The sequence below is a fragment of the Phasianus colchicus genome, chromosome 7 (genome assembly GCF_987193195.1).
Source record: "Phasianus colchicus chromosome 7, bPhaCol1.hap1.1, whole genome shotgun sequence".
In the NCBI taxonomy this organism is placed as follows: domain Eukaryota; kingdom Metazoa; phylum Chordata; class Aves; order Galliformes; family Phasianidae; genus Phasianus; species Phasianus colchicus.
In genome coordinates, this window is record NC_143442.1 from 6,390,418 (window position 1) to 6,414,924 (window position 24,507).

Genomic DNA, 24,507 nt, shown 5'->3' on the forward strand with positions numbered 1-24,507 from the left:
TGCCCCGCTCGGTGCCGGCCCTGCCTATATTAGGTGAGAGAAGCGGGGCCGGGCGCTGCCCTCCGGCCCGTGCCTCCCCGCGGTCCCCCGGCCGCGCCGTGCAGGTGCCGCCAACCGCCCCAACGGCCGCGCCGCCCGCCCCTCCCCCCTCCAACGGCCGCCCTCCCGCAGCGGCTGCCCCCTGCTCTCCGCACTGCGGGCGCGGCCGACCGCCCCCCCCTCCTCTCTCCTCCTTTCTCGGCCTCCTGCCTTCCCCACTCTCCTCAGCTCCGCCGCCCGACCGGGAGCCGCTTCGGGCTCCTTACCGCGGCGGCGGCGGCACGGCCGGCGGACTCGGGCCGGCGCGGCGGCGGCGGGCTCACGCACGAGGGGCGCTTAACCCCATCGCCAGCCTCGATAGCCGCCCGGGTTCCTCCTGCTGCCGCGGCGGGGAGAGAGGCCCGCCCCTCCGCCGCGCCGCTGCCAATAGCGACCCGGAACGTTCCTGAGTTACGGCCGAGCCGGCCAATCAGCGGCGCGCCGCCCGCCCTCAGCGCTGCCGGCGAGTGGCGCCCCTCGGAGCCTAGGCGGGCACAGGCCCATCCTGAAGATAACAACCAATTAGAGGAGCCGCTGCGCTGACAGATAGCCGCGATCACCAATAAGAACCCCATTCGGCGGGTAGACCGGCACAGCAGCGCCCACCCCCTGTGGGCAGCCAGCGACCATTAGTAGCGCGGCGGTGCGCAGACAGACTGCGGCCGCTGCTAACGGCAGTTAGGGAGCGTGGCTGTTCACCCGGGGTTGGCGGTGAACTCTGCCTAGATCGCAGCCACGGAAAACTCGGCTGGGGCAAGCTGGGGCTGTACTCCCAGCTCGGCCTCTCAGCCTGGCCCTAGCACGGCACAACGCCACAGCGTTTCCCCACCCCGGAAGCGCGTCGGGACGCCCGCGGCTTCCTGCCTGCGCGCGCGCTGCCGGTTTTACGTCACTTCCGGCGGCGGCATTTGAGTACGGAGCGCGCCAAGCCGTGAGGCGCTGGTTGGGCGCCTGCGGGCTTCTTTCTCTCGGTCCGCGTTTGCAGCAGAAAGACTCGCTCTGCTCGCCCTAACGCTGGGGTATTGCCGCACATGTGTAAGTCCAGGACAACCAACAGAAACCTTCGCCCCCGAGCAGTGGCGGAGGTGTCTGTTTTCCCCGATAGTTCTGTGGTAAAATTGTGACGTGATGCGTAGCGCTGCGATTGCCGTCCTTTGTTCTAATTGATCGTTCTTTTAATTTCTATGTTCCGATATCTTAAGTCGTTTTAAGATCTTTTTATTGTAGAAGAATGGATTCTGAGGTTTTCTTAAAGCTTTGCGTTTCCCATTAAACCTCACGGAAAATACAGTCATAGAGCAGTGAAGAACATCAAAAGGAGCACGATTCTGCGATTCTAGAAGATGTTTATAAGCTAAACGTGTGGCAGAAACACCCGTTTGTTAAACAGGGATCTGCTGCGAGCTGCATGGAAATGCTGTTCCTAATGAGCAGCCTACGAAGTAAATGGTTTGTGTTATGACCATTGCTGGCGATAGCAAGCAGCTGTTTTGGAGCTCAAAGTGCCCACTGAGCCTTGAAGTTTTCATCAGTCATCTGACCTTGCAGTACATGAGTTTGTCTTAAACGGTTTGTGTCTTGTGTCACTGGAAGGAAGAATGGCTGTAGTGAAACAAGCAGCAGGATTGTTTTTGTCTGTTTTTTGTTATGCTTAATTTTCCTTTTTTTGATATTTACACTCCTCCTACCCCTCAGTACTTACTTTTCCAAGAGATTTATGAATTCATTGAATGCTGTAGATGCTGGGACAGGTTGCTTTGAAATATTGCTGATTTCATGTCTTGTATATGAACAGACTTGTATTCTAACAATGAGAAGAAAAGGTTGCAGTGCTATCATCTTCCTGTTTTGGTGTTATGTTGTTGTTTTTTCTTAGCAGTACAGTTTCCTTAGAAGTTTGAGAGATCTTTTCATCTCAGATTCTTTCCTGGAAATCATAACTACTGTATGAATATAGTTATAAAACTTACTCTGTTATTAACTTTCAAAAAGTGGAAACTGAACTGCATCAGCCAGTTTGTATGTACATTCTTGGACACTTTCCCCCTTTGAAAGTCTTTTAGTGGACCTGAAAGATAAGATTTACCTGTACAAAAGACATGTTGACACCCTGTGCACAGACATGTTTATCCTGTTGTTCAGGAGCTCTATGCTTCCTAATTTTTACTCAGTTTTTTCCCCAGAAACGAATAATGTTGTAACACCACAGATCTTCACTATCCCTGTTTTTAAGAAGTGCATTCACTTTCCACTCTCTACTCCTGAGATTATACAGCAACTTCAGATGAATAGATGCTATTATTTTAGTAACCCTGTTATTTCATCCTTCTGGCCCTTCAGAAAGCTTGAGAAAATACCATATGCATTTTCATTTATTTTGCTTTTGTGACTTTGTTTTGTTAGTCATGAGAATTCTGTCACTGCTGTTTACTCAATGAAGTCCTGAATGAAAAGCTGCATCTCTGCACCTGAACTTTTAGGTCTCTTTTACTTTAGGAAACCAAAGTTCTGTGCTTGTGATCTAGAGATGTGGGAGGGTTGTCATGATGTATTTTACAGCATACTTGGGATTCAGGAGTAAATGGGGGGAAAAAAAAAAAAAAAGAGGAAACACGTGCACTCACCCTTTATCTGTTCTCAGAGCTTCTGAAGCTTTAATGGGTAGAAAACAGGCATAAAATAGCCTCCTTGGGATATCAATCAGTGTTTCTGATACACTGTCACTTTAATCTTGTGTTTATTTGATGAAATTACAAAATGCTGTGCGTATTTGATCTATCTAAAAATGAGCTATAAATGACCACTTCTACCAAAGTAATAGTATTTAAGGCATTGATTTTTCAGCTTAATTAATTACAAAGAAATCTATAGAAGACATGCACCCATGATTCCAGTTTAGATTCTTGTTTTCATGTGTGTATGGTAATATGTTTAGTGGTTTATATGTTGTGCAAAGGAAAACAGTTCAACAGAAACTGTGGGGGGGGGAAGGGGTGTCTGTTTACAGTCACTTTTGTCAACAGTACTTCAGTAGCGCCAAATTCTTTTCCTACAGAAGAGCAAATTCCTGTTAACTTCTTTTTGTAGCTCTCAGTCCTATGTTCCTTTCGCTTTCCTTTGGCTCGCCCTGACTTTAAGGTGATGCATGCAACCATCCATGCTGTGGCACCAAGAGGCTGCACTGCACTGAGCAAGTTTGGCTGTCTTGGAAAAACTCGCCTTGCCCAGTGGAAGAAATTCTTAGTTTTAGTAACCTGATGGCCCTCAGAAAGCCCTTGGAAGATGGAGCAATATTATTCTCTTGTGCAGCAGCATGGTGGCACCTAGGTTTTCTTCACTGAAGAGAATGTAACTTTGGCTTGAAGAGTGTGCATCAAGTTTTGTACCTACAAATTCATACATGGAATTTATGAATGAGTGCTATTCTCTTTCATATAACCTCATCAGAATGTTTTATTTAACAGTACTCCAGGATACTAGAAGCAAGTTGTTGCAAGCTCTGTCTTGCATGATCTTGCTTTACTGCACTGATTACTTTAGCCACATCCATTGACCCCAGGTCTATCTATGTAACTAGTCAATGCAAAAACCAGGTTATTTAGCCCAGCAGATCTTTGAAGTGAATGGCAATAGCTCAGTGGGTTTCTTATTGGAAGTGTTATGATTCATCCTATCAAATCATATCTGACTTCTGAGTTGCTTCAGAAATGCATAAGTTTCAACAAATCTGAGCACAACATGTTCTTACAAAAATTTGATACCAAGCCTTGTAATACAAAATCTACTGTTGACAGTGACAATACAAGAGGTGTATTTTGGCTGATACTCTTTGTTCCTGTGCTCATTAAGGTCTTGCTCCTTTTACAGGCTGCGAGTCTAAAATTAGACAACGAGGCAGTGCAGGATCAAAGACCTTTTCTTCATGCTCTGATGTATGGTTTGTTCCTTCACACATGTTTAGTTGGTGTGCTACTACTGAACAGTCTGATGTCTTAAATCTGTTAAGTTCTCAGAGAACAAGAGCTAGTATTTCTTCTCTGGTCCTGTTCCCATAGATAAAGTGAGCGAAGTGCAGTATGAGAATTTTCATTGAAGTATTCTGTGCTTTATGAGTGTTCCTTTCTAAAAGGAAGATTCTGGTTTAGTTTTGTTTCTGCTGCTGCTTTGTTGTTTGTTTTTCACGTGAAACATGCTGGGTGTATTTTGTCATTACTTCCTGATTTGACTCCTAGAGTTGTGGATATTTAGTTTCCATATTAAAATGAAAATGTTCTCTTTGTAACTTCTCTGAAAAAAGTGAATACTTACTTTTTAATGTCTGTAAGTAAGCTGTATTTGAATGATCAGTAACTATCATCATTGAATAGGGAACTTGAAAAAAAAAAACAAAACCTATTTCATAATGTTGAAGAAGTGATTGTATAATCAAAGAATACTAAGATGTTATAGTTATGAAATAAATAAGAGAGTTAGGCAAAGCAGATTATAATAACACAAAGAAAATAGATAGGATACTTACCCATATCCTAGGCTTCTTATGAAACTCCAGTGAAGTGGATCTCCAGAAGAGATCCTTCCCCACTGGTAGTCAGCTCTTAAATGGGCCTAGGAGAGGTGCAGCCAGGCTCCACCCCTTCCAGCAGCACAGGTGAATTGCCTTCACCTGTGCTCCCAGGGCTGACTCATTGCTTGCCTCAGGGGTCAATCAGAGGTTCAGGCTGTGACTCAGCAGTTCCCATACAGTGATGTGCACCAACCTCTTCCAATTGAGTAGTTAGAACATTTTATTGACAATAAGGTTGCAGGCTCTTTATCATCTGCATTATATTGTACTTTCTAGAGAATTCTCGAGATGTGATTGGCCGACCTCTTTTCAGTGGTCTGTGGGGGTAGGACAAGGGGAAATGGTCACAAACTGGAACATAGGATGTGAAAGAACTTCTTCCCCGTGGGGGTGACGGAGCACTGGCACAGCCTGCCCAGGGAGGTTGTGAAGTCTCCTTTTCCAGAGATATTCAAGACCCGTCTGGATGCCTGGCTGTGCAACCAGCTGTAGGGAGGTTGCTTTGGCAGGGAGATTGGACTTGGTGATTTCTGGACATCCCTTCCAACCCCTGCAATTCTGTGGTTCATAAGACTGGTCCTCAATCTCACTTTGTAGCCTGGAGGGGGAAAAACCTCCAAGCTCTTAAAGATTACTAGGATACTCCTCAGTGGGTGACTTAAGAGTTTGCCTATGTGCGTGCTAAATTAAGTAGATTTCTTGTGTCCAGCTAAAACGTGTTTCTTGGACAGGTCCACCTCAGATAACTTTTAGCCAGATAAGCCAAAAGATGAAAATGAATCAACTTCAGGGGAAAAAAAAAACCACCAAAAAACTAATGTGTTTTCAAAGGCATAAAGGTTATAAAATAAAGTGTATTGATAAAGCACAGTGAAACACTGAGATCTTACCAACTTTCTCTTACAATCTTGGTGAGATTTTTTGATGTTGAAAACAGCATTCTTCACCTGCCCCCTTTGCTGAATGACTCCTCTTTGGAAATGGTTCCATAGGGGAAAACTCCCTCCTTACACCCACGTGTTGCCATGATTTTATTAGCTATAAAGAGAGAGATGAAGCTTTATTATTTGTTTTTAATTCTAAATTAAGGCAGGCAGTTCTATGGCAACTTCATTTAGCACTTTATTTATATGGCAATACAAGTGAAGCTGTGCTACTTTGGAAACAGGAAGGATGTTTGAAATGTTTTGGATATTTTGCTTGCTTTCTTTTGGGTAAGGGTTATCAGGGGAGATTGATCTTCCTTATCAGAGGTTCACTGTAATTAAAGCAACTTTGTGACTTCGCCTTTTTAACATAAGCATTGTGAGGATCTTAATGACTGTTATATCTTGGAAGTTACTAATTAATATGGTGGTGATTCTGATGTTCTTCCTTTGTGATGTGTTTTTTACAAATTAAATTGTCATATGTGACAGCCATTAAAAGCCTAGACTATTAGGTGTTAGAAAAAGGCTACTTGTTATACTGAGTATTTCCTATTCATTTCTTTCTTGTGCTGTCAGTATAAGAACAGCTTATGTGTAAATGTCAAGTATTTCAAGCTGTTATTATTCCATGAGGTTTTATTCTTTAATGTGTTGCAGACCTATCTTTTAAGTAAGACATCTTTTTTTGGGTTTGTTTCCTGTAGGTTCAAAAATGGCTAATGTGCTCCAGGACACATGTACACGTGAAGCTTCTTATTCTGAAAATGTTGATACTGAGCTGTCCTTTCTGCCTGAAAGACTGAGAAAGAAACTGCTTCCTTTTCAGGAGAAAGGCATCATATTTGCACTTCAGAGGAGTGGCAGGTAAATTCCTTATATTATATACTTGAATGAATTATTCTAGGTAAAAATTAATGAGTGGTTACAAAGGTTATGCGGATACAGCAACACTTAGGTTAGTTATATTACATTTTTTCTTTTAATCAACTGTAATATAACATGATTTAAAATGAGGTTGTTTTGTTTTTCTCCTATTGGAGGAGAGAAAATATTTAATAGTGCAAATTCATCTTGTAGTATCCAACATCTCTACATATAAGAGGAGGCTGCTATCAGTGGAGCCTTCTTTTTGTGATGTTAATAGAGCAGTCTCAAAATAAGTTAATTCACATTTGCTTCTGTAGTTCTTAATGGCATGATAGGTCTGTTAAGAGAATGACTAACAGATCTTGATGCATCTGTGTGGTATTCTATTTTAAACTTGGTACAATTCTGGCATGTAATCAGGCTGTTCTGGAACTCACTGAGCTCCAACAACCAAGCAGAAGACAACTTGCAGAGTGCTCAGTTAACAAGTACAGCAACTGATAGAGCATTCAGCAATTAAGTACCCTATAAATCAGAAAAATCACTGTGCAACAGTAACTGGAAATACTTAGCTAAGATCATGTTACTGTGTTAAAAGGTCAAAGAAGTGGGAAGGAGAATATCTCTGCTTCGTAAGTTTTAGAATATCTAAGCAATTACGGTAGTTTCATGACTTTAGGCTGCACGTTGCTCCTCTGGAAAGTAATGTTGTCATACAAGTCTGGCATAAAAGAAATGATTTGAGCTGAGGCTGTGAGGAAGTTTATAATTTCAAAATGGATGGAGGTCAGTGACAAGGGGGGGGGTCAGTGCTCTGATATCTTCATCAGTGACAACAGTGAGGTCAACTGCACCCTCAAGAAGTTTGCTGATGACACCAAGCTGTGGCGGTGCATCTGACACACTAGAGAGATGGGATGCCATCCAGAGGGACCTAGACAGGCTTGAGCAGTGGGCCTAGATGAACCTCATGAGGTTCAGCAAATCCAAATGCAAGATCTTGCATCTGGATTGAGGCAACTCTCACAACAAATACAAGCTGGGGCATGAAAGGATTGAGCACAGCCCTGCTGACAAAGACCTGGGGGTACTGGTGGGTGCTAATGTGGGAGTACTGCATTCAGATGTGGAGTCCTCAGTACAGGAGGGACATAGACCTGTTGGAGTGCATCCAAAGGAGAGCCACAGAAATAATCCTCTCCTGCAAGGAGAGGCTGAGAGCTGGGGCTGTTCAGCCTGGAGAAGAGAAGGCCTTTTGGTATCTAAAGGCGAGCTACAGGAAAGCAGGGGACAGACTCTTTAGCAGGGTCTGTGGTCATACAATAAAGGGAGATGGCTTAAAGCTTCAAGAGGGTACATTTAGGTTGGATATAAGGAAAAAAAAGTCTTCTACAGTGAGGGTGGTGAGGCACTGGAACAGATTGTCCAGAGATGTGGTTGGTGCCCTGTCCCTGGAAACTTTTGAGGCGAGGCTGGATCAGGCCCTGGTCAACCTGACCTAGCTGTGCATGTTCCTGTTTGCTGCAGGGGAGTTGGACTAGATGACTTGTAAATGTCTCTTCCAGCTCTAAGGATTCTATGATTCTATGTACTTTTCTGGTGTGACTGTAAGAATAACTGTGTACAGTTTTAGTGGATCACTAAAGTTTTGACAGAATAGGCAGCAAAGTTTGTATTTAAGAGTTGCATTTAATGTATCCGAAGCCCTAGGCTACTGTATCTCATGATCTGATGCTAATAAGGGAAAGTAAAGTTTACATGATATGCAATTGAGATGCATTTATATATACAAATAATAAAATTACACAAGAAAATATGTATATAGTTTCTTTAACGTTAATTTGTGTAGGCTAATGAATATGTTTGATCCTTTGCAAGCTGTTATAATATAGAGTTTCCTCAGGAAACTGATTAACTAGATAAATTCAAATCAGATATTTTTCATTGAGAAGTAACAGTTGCCTGCAATAAGTGTGTAGAAAGATTTGAAATGCCTCAGCTAATGACTGCTAAGGAGGCTATGGGGTTATTTCAATTAGGATTATGGACTTAGTTTTTTCTTTTCTTGAAACTTTTCATTAACAAAAGACTGTTGAATAATAGGATGCTGATGGTTTCACTGTGACATGGGTATGAAAGTATTTGCATTATGGCTGCAAGAAATGGCATTCATTGGCATAGCGAGTTTAGCTGGGTCAAATTGGGGAATTGTTTGCACATGTTCACATAGCCTCTGGAGTAAAATATATTAAGTCAAACTTTCCTGAGGACTGTTTTTCAAAAATCTGTCCCTTACTCAGATCTAATTTTCTTTTAGTCCCAAAACAGAGAACAAGAGCCTTTGCAGCTTGTAGCTGAATTTTCTTATGAATTTGTCAGCCTCTGGCTCACCCAAATCTCTCTTTTGTGCACTCCTTAATAATTTAAGCATTCTTTTACTATTCCCTTTGGTAAATTTTAACAAGGTCTGATGCTTTTCCATAAAAGTGTCTTTTCTAATTTTGAAAATATATGAACATAGTACTTGAAGTAAGCAATATGTGCATCTGGGCTTCTCTTTTATCTCTGAGGCTGTGCACTCCCTGTGCTGTCATCACTTAATCCATGCTTTGCTGTAGTGGCAGGAAACTGGCGTAGAGAGAATTCTCTATTGTTGACTGTAGAGATTGAGTTAATGTTTTCTTAGGTTAGAGAAGCTCCCAGCATGAAAGGGGAACAAAAAAACCTGTATATTCTTGAATGAAATATATACTCTGAGATACTAATGGGGTTGGGATTAATCTATTCATCTTCCCATACTTTCCCTAATAATAAGATAAATATGCTGTTGTGATTTGAGCTTATAATTCATTAGTAAAAGTGAGGCAGAAGAGGCAGGCAGATGCTAGCTTTTTCACTAAATGCTCCAAAGGTGTTGTCTATAGCAGCACAAACTGCCTAACACTTGTCTAGAAAAAAATAAAAATAGTAATTCTAGAGCCAATAAGACCGTGTGCTGTCTGGTTTATTGGGAATCTGAGTGAGCATTCTGATTTGTTTTCTTGTAAGCACATAACTACTATCATTCTTACATGTTGCAGGCAAGGATGCTGAATTGGTGTAGTTACCAAATAGAATATCTGGTAAGGTGTGCAAATGTGTGGTATCTATATTTCTGTAAGTTTGGAGCTAATCTAAATTCTTGTTCAACTTTTGACCATTTTGATTTTAAGATGGAAAGTTCAGAGAAGGATTTCCAAAATAAGGAAGCTGAAGATTATCACCATTTGTTAAGGGAGATCTACTTACTTTCTTCACTTTTGTCCCAGTGACTTTGATAGATGCCAATTTAACTAATTTCCGTGCTGGAAAATGGAATTTCTTGAATATTCATTTTGTTGAGTCATGCATAGGAATATTTTTATGAATGTTTCATTTTTATTGTAATATGTACTTGGTGATTTGAAGTATTAAGTGATATCAACAAGTGCCTCCATTGGCTTTATCTCTTCAGATCAGAGGGAACAGAGGGACTAAGGAGGAAGATTCAAAGAGATGAGTTCTTCTGCAGCTTTTGCAGTAAGAAATATCATTTGGGAAAGCAAATTTTATTTGATAGTAATAAGAAGTAGCTAACTGTCATCGAAGGACATTACATTATATACTAGGCAAGAGCTACTTTGATTGCAAGTATTTCAATCTTGAAAATTAATATCTGGGTTAAAGTTTGTAGTGTAGATTGTCAGAAGTTGAAATTAGTTTGTTATTCCATTCTGTTCCAATTAATTGATGTCAGTTCTTCTTGCAGTGGTGAGCTGATCTGTGTCTGAGGGGGTTTATAAGGAAAATGGAGAGAGACTTCTTACTAGGTCCTCTAGTGATAGGGCAAGGTGTTATGGTTTTGGATTAAAAGAGTATAGACTTAAATTAGACATGAGGAAGAAATTCTTTATTCAGATGTAGTAAGGCACTGGAGCCCAGAGAGGCTGTGGATGCTCCACTGATGGCCAGGTTGGATGGGGCTTTGGGCAACCTGGTCTAGTTGGAGCCTCCCTGGCCATAGCCTGGCAGGTGAGTGGGACTGGATAGTCTTGTCTTTTAGGTCCCTTCCAACCCAGACTGTTCTGTGATTCTAAGTCTTTGAGTTTAAACTTTGCCTTGACTACTTTGGTTGATATGTGTTATTTCACACATCATTTTCCATACCGAAATATGCAGGCTAATACACTGATATGGCTCTCAAACCTTCATAAACACAGATAATTTTGGATGTCTTGCTCAGATACAAGCTGAGGAGTGTTGGAGAAAAGCCTAAGACTGCACAGCCATTCTCCTCTATATTTCTTTGAAGAATTGAGGACACTGCAGATGTGGCAATTCAGTGCATCTTACATGAGGTTGATGGTTGGTTTTTCATTATTTACTTTTTTAAAACACTTAATATAATTGAAGAGCAAGGGTATGATCTGGCTGAAATCTTCTGGGGCTCTATTTTTGGTTAAACAACCTTGATTATTTCTGCAAGAAAGTCATCTATGTTCTAGTTTGAGGACTGAGTGCTGCGATTACTGACACACAAATGTAATGGTTGCTTGCGCAGTTTTATATAAAAATACACTAAGTTCAGATTCCTTAAATAACCCTTGGTTAAGATGTTAGTGCTAAAGTGTTGGCTTGTGAGTAGGAGGTAGATTATATGTTGTAGCGTTATATAAAACTGACTCACATGAGTAGGTGAGAAGCCCAAGAATATCAGAACACCCACACTAGTGAAAGAAAGATGCAAAGCTTCCTCTGTACAACATGTTCCAAAGGCTGCATTAACAGAACCAGCTTTAGTTTGTTTGAGTAGTAACAGAATTTTTCAGTGTTTTAAGAAATCAAGTGCTACTGCTTTGACTGTTTGTCTTGGAAAATGGAACTAAAGGTGAAGGATTTTGTTCTGAAAAAGCTGCCTGCAGTTCTGGGTAAATAGCTGCTGAAAATAAATCAGAAAGTTGAATTATCCCCACAAGCAAGCAATAATTACATTGGAACACTATATCCCCTTTAATTTTTAATCCATTGTTTATAAAGAGGCAGAACTATCTAGTTTAGAGAGAATATAATTGCAAAATAGTGTTGTAGTTGCAAGGAACATACAGCAATGACTGCATGACTTATTAGGATTCTTAAATATGTATATAAATTATATAGGTTATAAAGTTAAACCTCAGACATATGCCATGTGTTGCTGAATTGTTGGTATTTTTCCAAGAGTAACTCTGAAAATTAGATTCTTTGTTTTTGTTCACATACCTTGCTGAAGTCATCGTAATTAATTCAACAGACTGTAATTGCATTGTTTACTTGGTGATGTTGCTAACATTTCAGAAGGGTTGCCTGAATGTAACCCAGACACACAGAAATAGAAATAATTATCATTTAAACACTCTTTCCTTCCCTGAAACTCATGTTATGAAGCTGTTTCAGTATTAATGTCTTTCTGATGCAGACGACTTCCTGTGGCTGTATGACATACGCCACACAAGCTTAGCCTCAGTTTCCCTTCTGCTTCTCTAATGAAGTGGTCTGCATAGAATTTTGAACATCTGTTTCTCCTTATGCTTTAGAAAGCTGGCTCAGTCTTCTTGACGTCAACATAACCATCAGATCTTCCTGTGCTCTATGAGGTTTGAAAAATTATCATCCCTTCTGTTCTTCCTTTCCTTTTTTTTTTTTTCTGATTTTCCTCTAAGTTCTGTTTTCTCTCCAAGATCTTCTGTAATAAGAATGTGCAAATGCACCTTTACAAGACTGTTCTGATAGTGTGTGCTGACTCTTGACTATCTGGTTCTGGGGCTCTGATTCATTCAGTTTTGTGTGGACCCTTAAATTATACTCGTAGATGATAGTATTCTTTTTTGTCTGGATCAAAATTAAAGCTTCGAACCTATGTATGCTTGGAGTGAACCAACAAAACAGCCTATTTGCTCTTTTTTCTCTGCATGCATATTCACCTATCAGGATACTTTCTCTTAGTTTTATTTTAAGTTAACGCATCTTGAAAGGAAAACACTGTGAAGTCTTGGAGATCAGGTTGTGTGGTTCCCTTCTATTTATGAAAACTACTGCTGTGTCCACAGCCCACTGCTGACCCTACAACTGTGAAAGGTTTATGAATACCAGGAAGATTGTAGCAGAATGTGTAATGCACTGCAGTGAGATTCTGATGTGTTCTGTTAGGAAAAAATAGCAGCATTCCTTCACAAACGGACGGATTCAGATGCCAACCTCAGGATTCACTGTGAAGAAAGGAAGCGTTTAGAAATGGGAAAGGAAATGGAAGGAGCTTGCCATTGATGGTGATGCTCATTGCCTAGTTGGACTTCTCTGCTGAGGGGAAGTGTAACTGAGACATCTAAAATGATTTTTCCTGCTCTTCTGAAACTTTTGACCATGTGGGCTGAGCCTAAAACAGGATGCGAAAGTGCGTATCATAGCTCTGATTTTTTATTCTTGGATAGAGCTATTATTAAGGTGTCAAATGAACAGATGGGATATGAACGATGAAGCTCAAATTGGGTAACTACCAGTTGAGAGGAAATGACTAATTGAACTTCAGAGAACGAGAAGTCTGTCTTCTTGCAGTCAAAATATATGAACTAAAAGTACATATTTGTCCCTTCCGTGTATCTGAAGATCTGTTTCTTTATGTTCGTGTTGGCAGCTTGTCTAACTGCAGCAATGTAGAACATACTGACGTTTGTTAAAAATAGCGGCTGCGTGTTTTTAAGGTTACATAAAGCAAAATGTGGGGTATTTCTTTTGAATGGTTTTATGTGACTATCAGATATCTGATGAGTTCTGTAGGATCTGGGCTATAATGATAGGGAAGTTCCGTACACTTCTAAACTAATTGATGTGGTTATAAAATGTGGGGACTCTTGGTGATTTCCCTCTCAGTATATAAGCTATTTTTTGTGCCTTAAAAAGCAGATAATGGACTACTTAGATTTGTAACTACACTGAGCAGTCATGTTTAAGACTTGTTCTAAGACTGAAAACTTCAGGGGAGCTTTAAAAACAATTTTTGTGCACCTGATTCATGTTAGTCTGTGATGTGTGTAGTTAATTTTTCAGTGCCTAAATGATGTAGGGGTTGCAGGCATAGGAAGAAAAGCCAGTAGTTTCCCTGCTTCAGCCTTTGATTTTTACTACAAATATTGTAGAAGAACAGATGGGAGAGAACTAGATTTGAAGATTTATTGCTGAATTACAGCTCTTTCAAAGGGATTCAGACTTAATAGGGTGAGAAGTGTATGTAGAAGTACTGTATCTTTATAACTGCTAACAGAAACTGTACTGTCAGTGTGGGAACACAGAATTGGAGATTTGTCCTGAGGCCTGTGCTGCTGGCAGGGTCCATGCTGATTCTTTGTAAAATTTGGGTTCTGCTTTGTAATTAATAACTTTTTTTCCCCTTGTGATTCTTCACAGATACGGTTATTAGTCTAATTAAGAATATAATTCTAATTTCTACCTTCAATGTGTTAATAGGCTGAGACTTTTATGTACCAACACTGTAGTGATTTCTATCTCTGAAATTGTTTTTTTGTGGATTTACAGAACAGAGAGAGGTGGAACAAGCATTGCATTTCAGCTTTTCCTTCTGGAGATGAAGCAATCGTATTTCTCTTGTTGTTTCCTACCACGGGAGGCTCAGCTGCCCCTTAATCTTCCTATTAGCTCTTTTCCACTTCTCTTTTGGCTTGTATTTATCTTCCATGGATGTGAGTGATCAAATTGTATGTGCTGTTCTGGATAGCACTGCTGCATAACAGGTTTCACCTAAGACATATTCACTTGAAGCTGAAAACAGAAGGTTCTATGTGCAGAGTCTGAAAATAATTGAAAGCAGTGAAATAGAACAACTTCCTGTTGTCCTGCAGATGCTTAAATCATCAAACTGTAAATGGCTGCAGTAAACTAATGAAAATCATTTTCATTTAATGAAAAAAATCTGTTCCTGTGGCTGACATACTTTTAAGAGTTTTTATTCTGATTGCTCTTAGCTTTTAATTGTCAGAGCAATTTGTAAACTTCTTTATTTTGGCTTGTTGCTCTGAAAGGTAGAATGAAGGTCCAAGTAGTTGGTTTGCATGCGCCAAAACACAGTGCAATAGGACCTCATGTATTCTCACTTTGATCTCTTTAAAATGCGTGGCTCACACTAAAGTAGATTTATTTCTGCTGTGTAGGAGATGCACGCCTAAAGTGACATGGTTTTCATTTCATTATTTAAAATACTGTGCTAAAATAGAAGCTGATATACTGAGAAATACTGTATTTATCAGCACAAGATGGCAAGGAACATTTGTATTCCTGTTCTCTCTGCCACATTTCCTTACCAGCAGATGCTACTGAATACAATGTACTTTCAGATATTGCTGTGTTTGTGCATTCGCTTTGATATCCTTCAGGATTAAATATAATATTAAAGGATGTTTTTAGCTTCATCAGTGATGCCTCTGCTCTGTATGTAGCTTATTGCTATATTTCTGCATTTGTTTGCTACTCATTTTCTGCATTTCTTTAAGGAGTTAAAACTAAAATGAATAATGATTCTCTGGCGTTAGGTTGTTGTACATTCCACTTCATTTCAGTCTTCAAACTGTTTTTAAAAATCAGTCTACTGAAAGAAGTTGCCACCTTTAAGAATCTGCAAGGAAGAATTCTTTTTAGAAGTATAATTGAAGCAGTTTGTATTAAATGGAAAAATTCAGTCTTTAAAGTAAGCAATGTATGGCATTATTTAAAAATAGAATTGTGTATTTGTTGCCTGCAAATTAATGTCTCTGCCCTTCTGCAAATCACAAACATAAAGGCTCCAAAATCTCGAGTTGCCACTAAAAATAATTCTCTTCCTGCCTTTTTTTTCCTTTGCCTGACTTTTTTTTTCCTTTGCCTGTGTGGATTTAGCAGTTACATTTTGTTATGTTTTTTTCTTTGTTTTGATTGTTCCATCCCAACCATGTTTGAAGTGGAAAACATCTAAAAAGCAGAGGGTACTGTTACAAAGTTAATTACAAGTAGATAGCAACTTATAAAAACTCAAGCTATATAATACACATATTATTTTTTTGTGTGTGTTGGAAGAAAATGTTGATGTTGAAATCTACACTTTCAGGTTGAATGAGCAAGCATCAATGTACCAGAGCTCTCAGAGCATCAAATTTGTATCCAGCACATCAGATCTGGGAACTGCCACTGTGTGTTTTCTGCCAAGCTTTGTAGTTTGGCCACAGGAATGTCCATTTTGGCCTCATGGCAAGATTTATGTCATTGAATGTGATCACAGCTGATGTTGTTACTACTTTGAGTACCTACATGAATTTCCATACACCCAACACTGAAAAAGCAGTTCTGTATTATTTTAAACGGTTTCTAGTATCAAAATACAGAATTTTAATGTCTCGATATGTTAAATTTAGTTATAGTTGCAGAGACCTGGAAGATCTCAGTTTTTTTCACAGAAGGAGTGTTTCATTTGAGTTGCATGGTGCAGTGGGTGCACATCTGCTTGTGTGGCAGAGAAGTTTGTTTTCTCAGAAGATGCATTGGTGGGGAACAGGCAGTAGGGAATTCATCCAGAGCAATTAATCAAGACTAATTTGTGTCTGTGACTGAATCCTATTGGGGATAGGAAGCAAAAGCTCAAGGCAAAAGTCCTTGGGCTTTTGATTTTTTTTTTTTGTGATGGGGCACAAGCAGAGTGGCCTGTGAAGTTCATTCTCTCCTGGAGCTTGAACTGTCTCCATTTCTGAGACTTGATGCTTTTCTGTCAGTAAACATCTACAAATCTTCAAAGTGATGGACTGCATGCAGCTGTCAATCTATTGCTGCCATTCAGTTCAAACAGCAGCATTCAGTGCTGTATTTCTCAATGGTGTGACCAAGCCTTTTGTGTGGCACTATGATACAAAACAGTGGGAGTAATTCTTCCACTTTGTTTTTTATGAAAATTTGGAAACTTATACAGTGCTTGAAAAACTCCTCAGATTATTTATTAGGTGGAGGATTAATCTAACCTCCAGTTACTTAGCTGAAACTCAAGCAGGGAATGCTATTGAGATACAAGTTGTCACTGTGCTCGTTTTAGATCTTGCTTTGTAACTCTTAGCACTGATTGTGGTAAGAAGGTTCTTAGCAAGTCTGAAGCTTTGTGTAGTCTGGTGTTGTTACAGGAGAACAGAACTTTAAGTCACTCTCGTTATTGCAAGACTTTAAGGGAGTAGATTTTTTTTTCTTCTTTCTTAGATTAACAGTTTTTGTCTTCCTCTGAATTTGTTGGTGTGTGAATATGATGTAGGTGTTTTACCTACTAATTACAAGAATTAAACTCTTAATTCTTTAGATAATTCTTTCAAATTGGATAACCTTTGTTTTTCTGTTTGCTTGGGTTTGTTTGTGTGTTTGGAGGCTTCTTTTTTCCTTGGGATTTTGGTTTTTTGGGAGGTGTATTTTTTTCCAACTTGTGTGAACTTGTACAATAGCAGAGCTAAAAGTTTGTAAAATAGCTGAGGGTACAACGTTTGGAAATACGTGATGTCAGCCATTTGATGGTGTAACTGAATGTCCATCAAATAATTCCATTGGCCTTCTCCAATTTCAAAATGTTTTTGAAGGAGCTTGTGTTGGCCAGTACTTCAGTTCCCGAGATCCTTTCAGACTTATGAATATTAATACTAAGACATAACGTAACATACCTTAAAGAAATTTATATCAGGTGGTGTTTGTTCAGGAAGTATACATTTACTTAAATAATTTCCTGCTTTTGCCTGTAGAGTTGCCATTATTTTCTTCACTTGGGCTTCTAAATGGAAAAAAATCAAGTTCATTTTCTAATGCTTTGCCCTGTACAGCTGGGGAGGTGAGAGGATGTCTGTTTCAATTTCAGAACAAATGAAACACCTCTGGAAGTGACTTTTTTTTCTAAATCAGTGTGCTATAGAAGTGACCCTTAATCGCAAAGAAGCAAAACCAATGATGTTTCTGAAAGACAATAAAATTGAAGATGTACTTCTCACAGTCTCTTATGATTACATTTAATATAGTGCTAAACCAAAGCAGCAATTCAATTCCACAGTGTATGTTCTTCAATAATACTAACAAATTGAATATGCCATTTTAGAGTAACTGGTGTACTTACTTTTACAATCATACCAAAATTACTTGTATTGTTATTGTCAAAAGTACACTAAAAAGGAATTCTATCTTTTTTCCTTTAGTCACAAAGAAAATCCTTAGGATTCAGTGAATGCGTAACTTAAATTCATAGTAAGCAATTTATAATGATTGGTTTATCAGTTATATTTACTATTAATTTTTCTGCTTTTTTTCCCCCTTATTTCACCTGTAGGTGTATGATTGCTGATGAGGTAAGTGATATTCCAGTTATTTTAACATCTCTTTTTCTTGTTTTAATGTGCTTCATTCAGGAAAGTTGGCAGGGAATGGAGCCCAATTCCTGTGATATTATCTAGATGTTCTGAAAATACTGAAGTGGAAAATAGAAAATACTGAATTTGATGCAAACCTAGGGTGTACTTTCATTAATAGTGAAATTCATGACTTGTAACATTTTTAAACTTAGTCCATATTATGGAAATTTGAATTTGTAATTTCTTACCATAGATAAAATATTTTTGTAATAAAAAGTTATAGTTATGTATAAAAACTTAATGTAAAAGAGGTAATGTTTGAGGACTGATGTAGGTTCCAAGTTCTTACTTCAGGTGTTAATTAGCAGAAGGAAGCTTGAGGAAATTTCCATCTTAGGAATATTTATCTTTCCTTTGAATAGTTTTTTTTTATTATTATATTTTTGACAAATTAACAAGTTGAAGAGTTTGGTCAACTTCCTAGTCTATCTTACTAAGTCTCTGAACCAAAAGCCTTCTGAAATCACTGAAAAAGATACTTGTAGCTTTAATAAGCAAACCAAATATGCAGTATGTATGAATTCCTTTAAAGAGAAGTATCTTCTTTCATTGTAGATAACTGTAGTAACAATGATTTCTGAACATAACTTCTGTTTTTTACTTTTTTTTCCTTTTCCCAGATGGGGCTAGGTAAAACAATTCAAGCAATTGCTATTTCCTACTACTACAGGAAGGAATGGCCTCTCTTAATAGTAGTGCCTTCATCTCTGAGATATCCTTGGGTTGATGAGATGGAAAAATGGATTCCAGAACTATCTCCAGATGATGTTATTATCATTCAAAACAAAACTGATACTGGGTAAGTTCATTATTATTGTATAGAAAGTCCTGTTTCCTTCTGTAAATTGATGGCAGTATGTATGTGAAAAACATACGATATATATGATCATAATGAAAAGTAAGGATTGCATCAAGATAAAAGAAATTTAAATTGTGTTTTATGTTTCAGCGGAGAGTTGGGTTTTGTGATTGTTTCTTGTCTCTGTAACTGAGAGGTCTGATTTTTGCACAGTAGCAAGGGCTGTCTGCTGAAGATTTGGTTACTTTGTGGGGTGTTTTGTATTGAACACGTTGGTCATGTGTCAGCTCTGATGTATTGTACTTGTTAGTTTCTGGAAAACATTTTGAATACATTTTTGAAAACAATTCTAGTATGGATTAGAAAATAAAGATTTCATTACAGCTAACTTTCTATGTAGAGCACTGAGAAATTTAAATGTTATAGTAAGCATTCTCTAACTGTGAAGGTCATTGTGATCCAGGTTTTCTATCTTTATACTTAGTAGCATGAATTCATTACAGTGGGACTACAAGTCTTAAGTGCTATTAAAATAACTCTCCTATTGCAAGGAAACACTGAACTGAAAAGGTATTTTGTAATCTGTTTTGCTTTAAATAACTTGGTTAATTTCACAGCAGTGTCTAGATATTGTTCTAAGACCTCTGGACAAAGTAGATTGACTTCCAACTTGTCTGTAGAGTATCAGGAAATGACTGCCAAGACATGCAGATGAGAAAGTAGCTTGGAATCCTCCTTGGGGTAACCATAACCAGATAAATCCAATTCAAAATATGTTTAAAATCTTAATTGAGGGATAATTACCTATTGCTAATCAAAATAAAGCTGTTAGAGGAATATGGGAAATAAAATAAAGATCCATTGAGCGAGAGTTTTTTTTTAGCATTTCAGTTAAACTGCACATAAAAACTCTATGCTTATACTGCTGAATGCAGCAAAGAGAAATGTGGAATAAGGGAAATGTGAAGACGAAAGGAAATGGCAAACGGATTTCTGTTCATTTTATGTTCTGAAGTTCTTAAAAGGAATAAACCTTAACCATTACATCTCAATGAGATAAGAGGAAAGCTTGGCTTTCTGTTTAATTCCCAGGAGGCTTCCTAGCTGTTGAACTAATCAATATTTTAACATAAAGGATGCTTTATGCATTTGCAAGAAAATCCAAAAACAGAGCTGACACACTTGGTTTAGCACTTTGGGAAATTGTGCTGCTGTATCTTCAACCTTTTGATTTCTCTAATTTCAGTACTTTGCTTTCCTTCTGAACTTCAACAATGAAGTGTACTGCTTGAATGTTGGTTACCTTCTTAATATAAATAGGTTGAAATATGCTTAGGCCTCTTCTTCCGTGTCCAGAAGCATGGATGTACACATGCACAAACTTTAATTGTTCTTAAATACTGTAAGAGACTTTAGATTATTGGATTGGCTTTTGATCTCTTTCTACTGGAGAAAAAATAAAAATCAGGCCAGCAGAGTTGTAGTTTCTGACAGATGAATAGATCACCTATGTGTCTTGTTCTGGTAACTTGTTTGTCTAACAACTTTGTGTTTCTGTGTTTAAAGGCTCCTGAAGGGCTACAGTGCTCTCTAGTGATTTTAAAAACAATTTGTGCTTTATGCCTTTGTATGTTTTAAAATCTATTGTGAGAAATCATTTCCAATACTTGTTTGTTTGTTTGTTTTTAAATTAAAAAAAAAAGAAGTCTTCATCTCAACCCACAAGGTTTTTTCATCATATTTTCTTCCTGTCTCTTTGAGGAGGGTGAGTGAGTCTGTCATGATGTTGCTTAGCTTGTTGGTGTTCAACCACAATGATGTCCCCTGAAAATGGTAATGAAATGTGTGTGACTTAGAAATGTAGGATGCTAGAATTTTTTTCAATTGAATAGCCAATATTAGTCAATCTAGCAACTCTATCACTAGCCAATTCAAAAGACATCATACATACCTTCTGTTACTAAAAAAAAATATCTTTCTGGAACTTGTTTGCTATGTTAATTTTCCTACAGTAAATATGTACTAAGACAACTTCTGAATTTTCCCTTTTAGGAGAATATCAAGCAGCAAAGTGACGATTCTGGGATATGGCCTGTTAACTTCTGATGCCCAGACTTTAGTAGACACTCTGTATAGGCAGAACTTCAAGGTAGTTGTGATTGATGAATCACACTATATGAAATCCAGAAATGCTAAACGCAGCAAGATTTTATTGCCAATTGTGCAGAAAGCCATTAGAGCAATTCTTCTTACTGGAACTCCTGCTCTGGGAAGACCTGAAGAGGTATTTAGCATCCTGTGTGGTGTTTTTTCTTTTTTTAGGAATAGTATCAGTAATATTGGGCATGGAATTTTGTTATTTGCATGATTAGTACAGCTGGTGAATATAAGCTTAACACAATAAACATGCAGTAAGTGAGAATTATTTCTGAATAGTATTATCCTTGAAGGCAGTTTGTCACTGACATTTCTTTTTATAAAGCTTTTCATGCAGATTGAGGCACTTTTTCCAGGAAGATTTGGAAGTTGGAGTGAATATGCCAAAAAATACTGTGATGCTCGTTTGAGGTATTACTGTACTTGCCCTTTTATCTTCTCATGACTTTGATTTTCCTCTCATATGAAATGAAAGAACCGATAAGTAGTGTCTCTATTGCTGTATTATACCATCATGTTTAGAGACCCAGGGAGGTGAGGTGCTGGAACAGGCTGCCCAGAGAAGTTTTGGATGCACCATTCTTGAAGATGTTCAAGACCAGGTTGAATGGGGCCTGATCTACTGCCTGATATAGTAATTGGCAACCCTGCCCACAGGAGGGGGATTGGAACTAAGTGATCTTTGAGATCCTGACCACACCAAGCCATTCTGTGATACCATCTCTGCCATCAAAGTGAATTAGGGACCTTACAGAGAAAGAATGTAAAAAATATATTGTTTAAACAGAAGATAGGTTGGCACATGCATGGGTTTTGTTTTCAGTGTTAGAGATGTTTGGGAAGAGGATTGAATTGATGGGAGATTTTACTTTAGGAATAAATTGGAAGCTATTAAAGTTTGAGAGAAAGTGTAAGTGCCAACATTCTGTTAAGTAAAATGATTTGCCAATTTACTGTTAATGTATAGATTTTACCTTTTGAGCTGGCATTTCAGCTAGTGCTGGAACTTGGATTTCTGATTCTCAGTCCTATGCTCATGTCACCTAACAATTTATCTCTTTTTATTATGGGATCCAGTCTTTTTGCTGTCCTACAATATTTGGGAAAAGAAGATCGTATGTTAGATTAACCAAACCGAAGGAGAGAAAGGTCCCAAAAGCACAGTAGTGTGTTTGTAGTTCTGTTTGAGAGATTAAATATGGGCACTGTAAGAAGGTATGAGAGGGGAAGAAGCTTTAAAAAAATTTCTTACCCCCAATTTTGCATAAACTAAAAACAGTAGTTTTTGTCAGCTAAATTGACCAGCATTCAGATTTAATTTTCACTGCAATAATCGCATAATTTCATTTTCATGTAACTTGGACCTTTTTTCCTCTATCATATGTAAGTGTTTTATCAGCATCTAACGTCTAATAACATAGAAGAGTGCTGTCTGATTTTCAGATGGAGAAATGCTATTTTTTCTGTGGTGTTTTGATTAAATGCATCTGTAATTTTCACACCACAAGTGTGCGTGGGTACAGCATGGTTAACTACTCCATCACAGATGATTATCTTATTTTTGGAATACCATAAATATATTGAAAATCAAATTCGGGTTAGCAAGCTCTCAACAGATAATACTGTCGTCATGACTTGGCTGGAACTTAACATCCTGTGGTAATCCATTTGATAGCTTTATTTTATGCAGAACTTTCTGTGAAAATGTTTTTTATTTAGGCGCTTATAGACACCTGTTTCTAAGGATGAGGGTCGAAGTGTTTCAGCTACCATCCCCAGTGCTCAAGTTGGAGGGATGAATCCTTTCTAAGGACAGCCACAGACTGAAGAAAAGATAAGAGCAAAAGTTGTATCTGTCTTCCATCTGTCTAGCAATCTGAGTGAGTTATGCCACTATTTTGCCAGTGTAGAAATGAGTCCTCACCTCCTTCCACACTGGTCATGATCAGCCATCTGAAATCAATAGTACCTTTATAAGCCCAGTAAAGCTTAAAATTCCTTTTTTTTAAAATTCTTTTAAGGAAAAAATTAACAGTAATTACCAGTATAATTTACATACTTGTATAAAATACTCTCCTGCCCTTGAGAAATGCTATCTGGGCTTTTCTCCAAACCCATCAAAATCTGCCATGCTACGTTTTTGTTGCTTCTTGATGATGACACAGAAAAGCTCTTCTCTTGCAACATGTTCTTGAAAATAAAAGAAAGAAAAAGAAACGCAGCTATTAATTTATTTCTCTTTTTTAGCCTTGAGCTTTTTAACTTTTAATCTACTTCCCCTATTTAGCCTTGCTTTTTTAATACAATTACATTTTAAACTGGAGCATTTAGCTTTGAATCCTGAATGTACGTAACAGTGAATTCAGATGGGAGAGGAAAGGAATTTTAATGATGTTCTCTGATAATTTCTTTATCAGCTGTTACCCTCTTTAATATCATAAAGAAGCATTGTGGTAGATTCTTCTGATTAGCGATGCCTGGAAAATTCACGTGTGTAAAGGGAAGTGTAGATGGGATGAGATAGAGGACTTTGTCTGAAGGGGAGTCAGGTCTGTGGGTTAGAAATTAAGAGCTGTGACTTGAGTGTTGGAAGGAATCAGACAGAAAGCAATCATCTCTCTGACCAGGAACACTGAGCATTGTTATCCTAAATGCCTTCATATCTGTGTCTTACAATGAACTGTGCACTGAAGGTTTCCATTGGGTTTGCAATAGCTAGCATTCACCAAATAATATTGATTTTTTTTTTTTTTTCATTTTCAGATTCTTTGGTAAAAGAAAACAATGGGACTGTAGAGGAGCTTCAAATTTAGAAGAACTACATCAACTTTTAAGAAAAATAATGATCAGAAGACTGAAGAATGATGTTCTAACACAATTACCTCCCAAAGTTAGACAGCGTATTCCATTTGATCTCCCACAAGCCGCAGCTAAGGTGAATTTTCCACATCAGCTAAAAAGATATTAGTAAATATCTATGTATTCATATATATTCATATATCTATTTATATAAGCATGTGTATATATTCACCCATTCTTTGTAACTATATGTATAGCACAGCATCATCTTTTTTTTTTAAATTATAATATGAAGAATATGAGTATGTCATTTTGAGAAGGGATCAAATAGTTATAAAATTGACCCTAATTTTAACACGGTCTTCTTTCCTTCTCCATTTTCGTTAGGTATTGAATCCTACAATTATTTTAGACAAATTTGACAGAGATTTCAAATGTATTCCGTCCCTAGGTGTTTCATGGAAGTCAGTGTTGTGGTAGAGCATACTTAGTAGCTTCTAACAAATCTATAAAAGATTAGTACATCTATCCTAACCACTGATATCTTTTTCCAATTAGAATTTGAACACCACTTTTGCAGAGTGGGAGAAATTAATGAGAAAGTTGAATTCAGAGCCCACTGACAGCCATTTTGTTGAAGTCATGAGTCTAATCACACGTATGTATAAAGAAACTGCAATAGCCAAGGTAAGTGGCTAGAAGTATTAATATATATTTTAATTTTTCAATGTGTTTTCTGTTAATAAAATTAGTTGTATTGGCGTCTCTTAGACTTAGGAATACACTGCAGGTGAATGCTCCAGGAATGTAACTGTGTGTAGGCAGCTGCTGCAGCTGACTGACCCAGTTGGC

The 24,507-nt window shown here is 38.3% G+C and overlaps 1 protein-coding gene across 5 annotated transcripts in view; it reads left to right on the forward strand.

Moving 5' to 3' along the window:
* The first annotated feature begins 686 nt into the window (after positions 1-686).
* ZRANB3 (zinc finger RANBP2-type containing 3) overlaps positions 687-24,507 on the forward strand; it is a 37,286-nt gene continuing 13,465 nt past the window's right edge. Inside the window, exons 1-9 of one of the 5 annotated variants that reach the window (XM_090143572.1) lie at positions 690-1,113; positions 3,946-4,010; positions 6,276-6,435; positions 17,819-17,837; positions 18,521-18,699; positions 20,752-20,983; positions 21,182-21,267; positions 23,620-23,791; positions 24,214-24,342. In XM_090143572.1, coding sequence (XP_089999698.1) covers positions 6,284-6,435; positions 17,819-17,837; positions 18,521-18,699; positions 20,752-20,983; positions 21,182-21,267; positions 23,620-23,791; positions 24,214-24,342 — 969 coding nt within the window. In that variant the 5' untranslated portion in view covers positions 690-1,113; positions 3,946-4,010; positions 6,276-6,283. Of the gene's footprint in view, positions 1,114-3,945; positions 4,011-6,275; positions 6,436-11,729; positions 12,090-17,818; positions 17,838-18,520; positions 18,700-20,751; positions 20,984-21,181; positions 21,268-23,619; positions 23,792-24,213; positions 24,343-24,507 lie in introns of those variants that run through there. The other 4 variants (XM_031590748.2, XM_031590745.2, XM_031590743.2 and 1 more) reach the window with 4 other exon arrangements.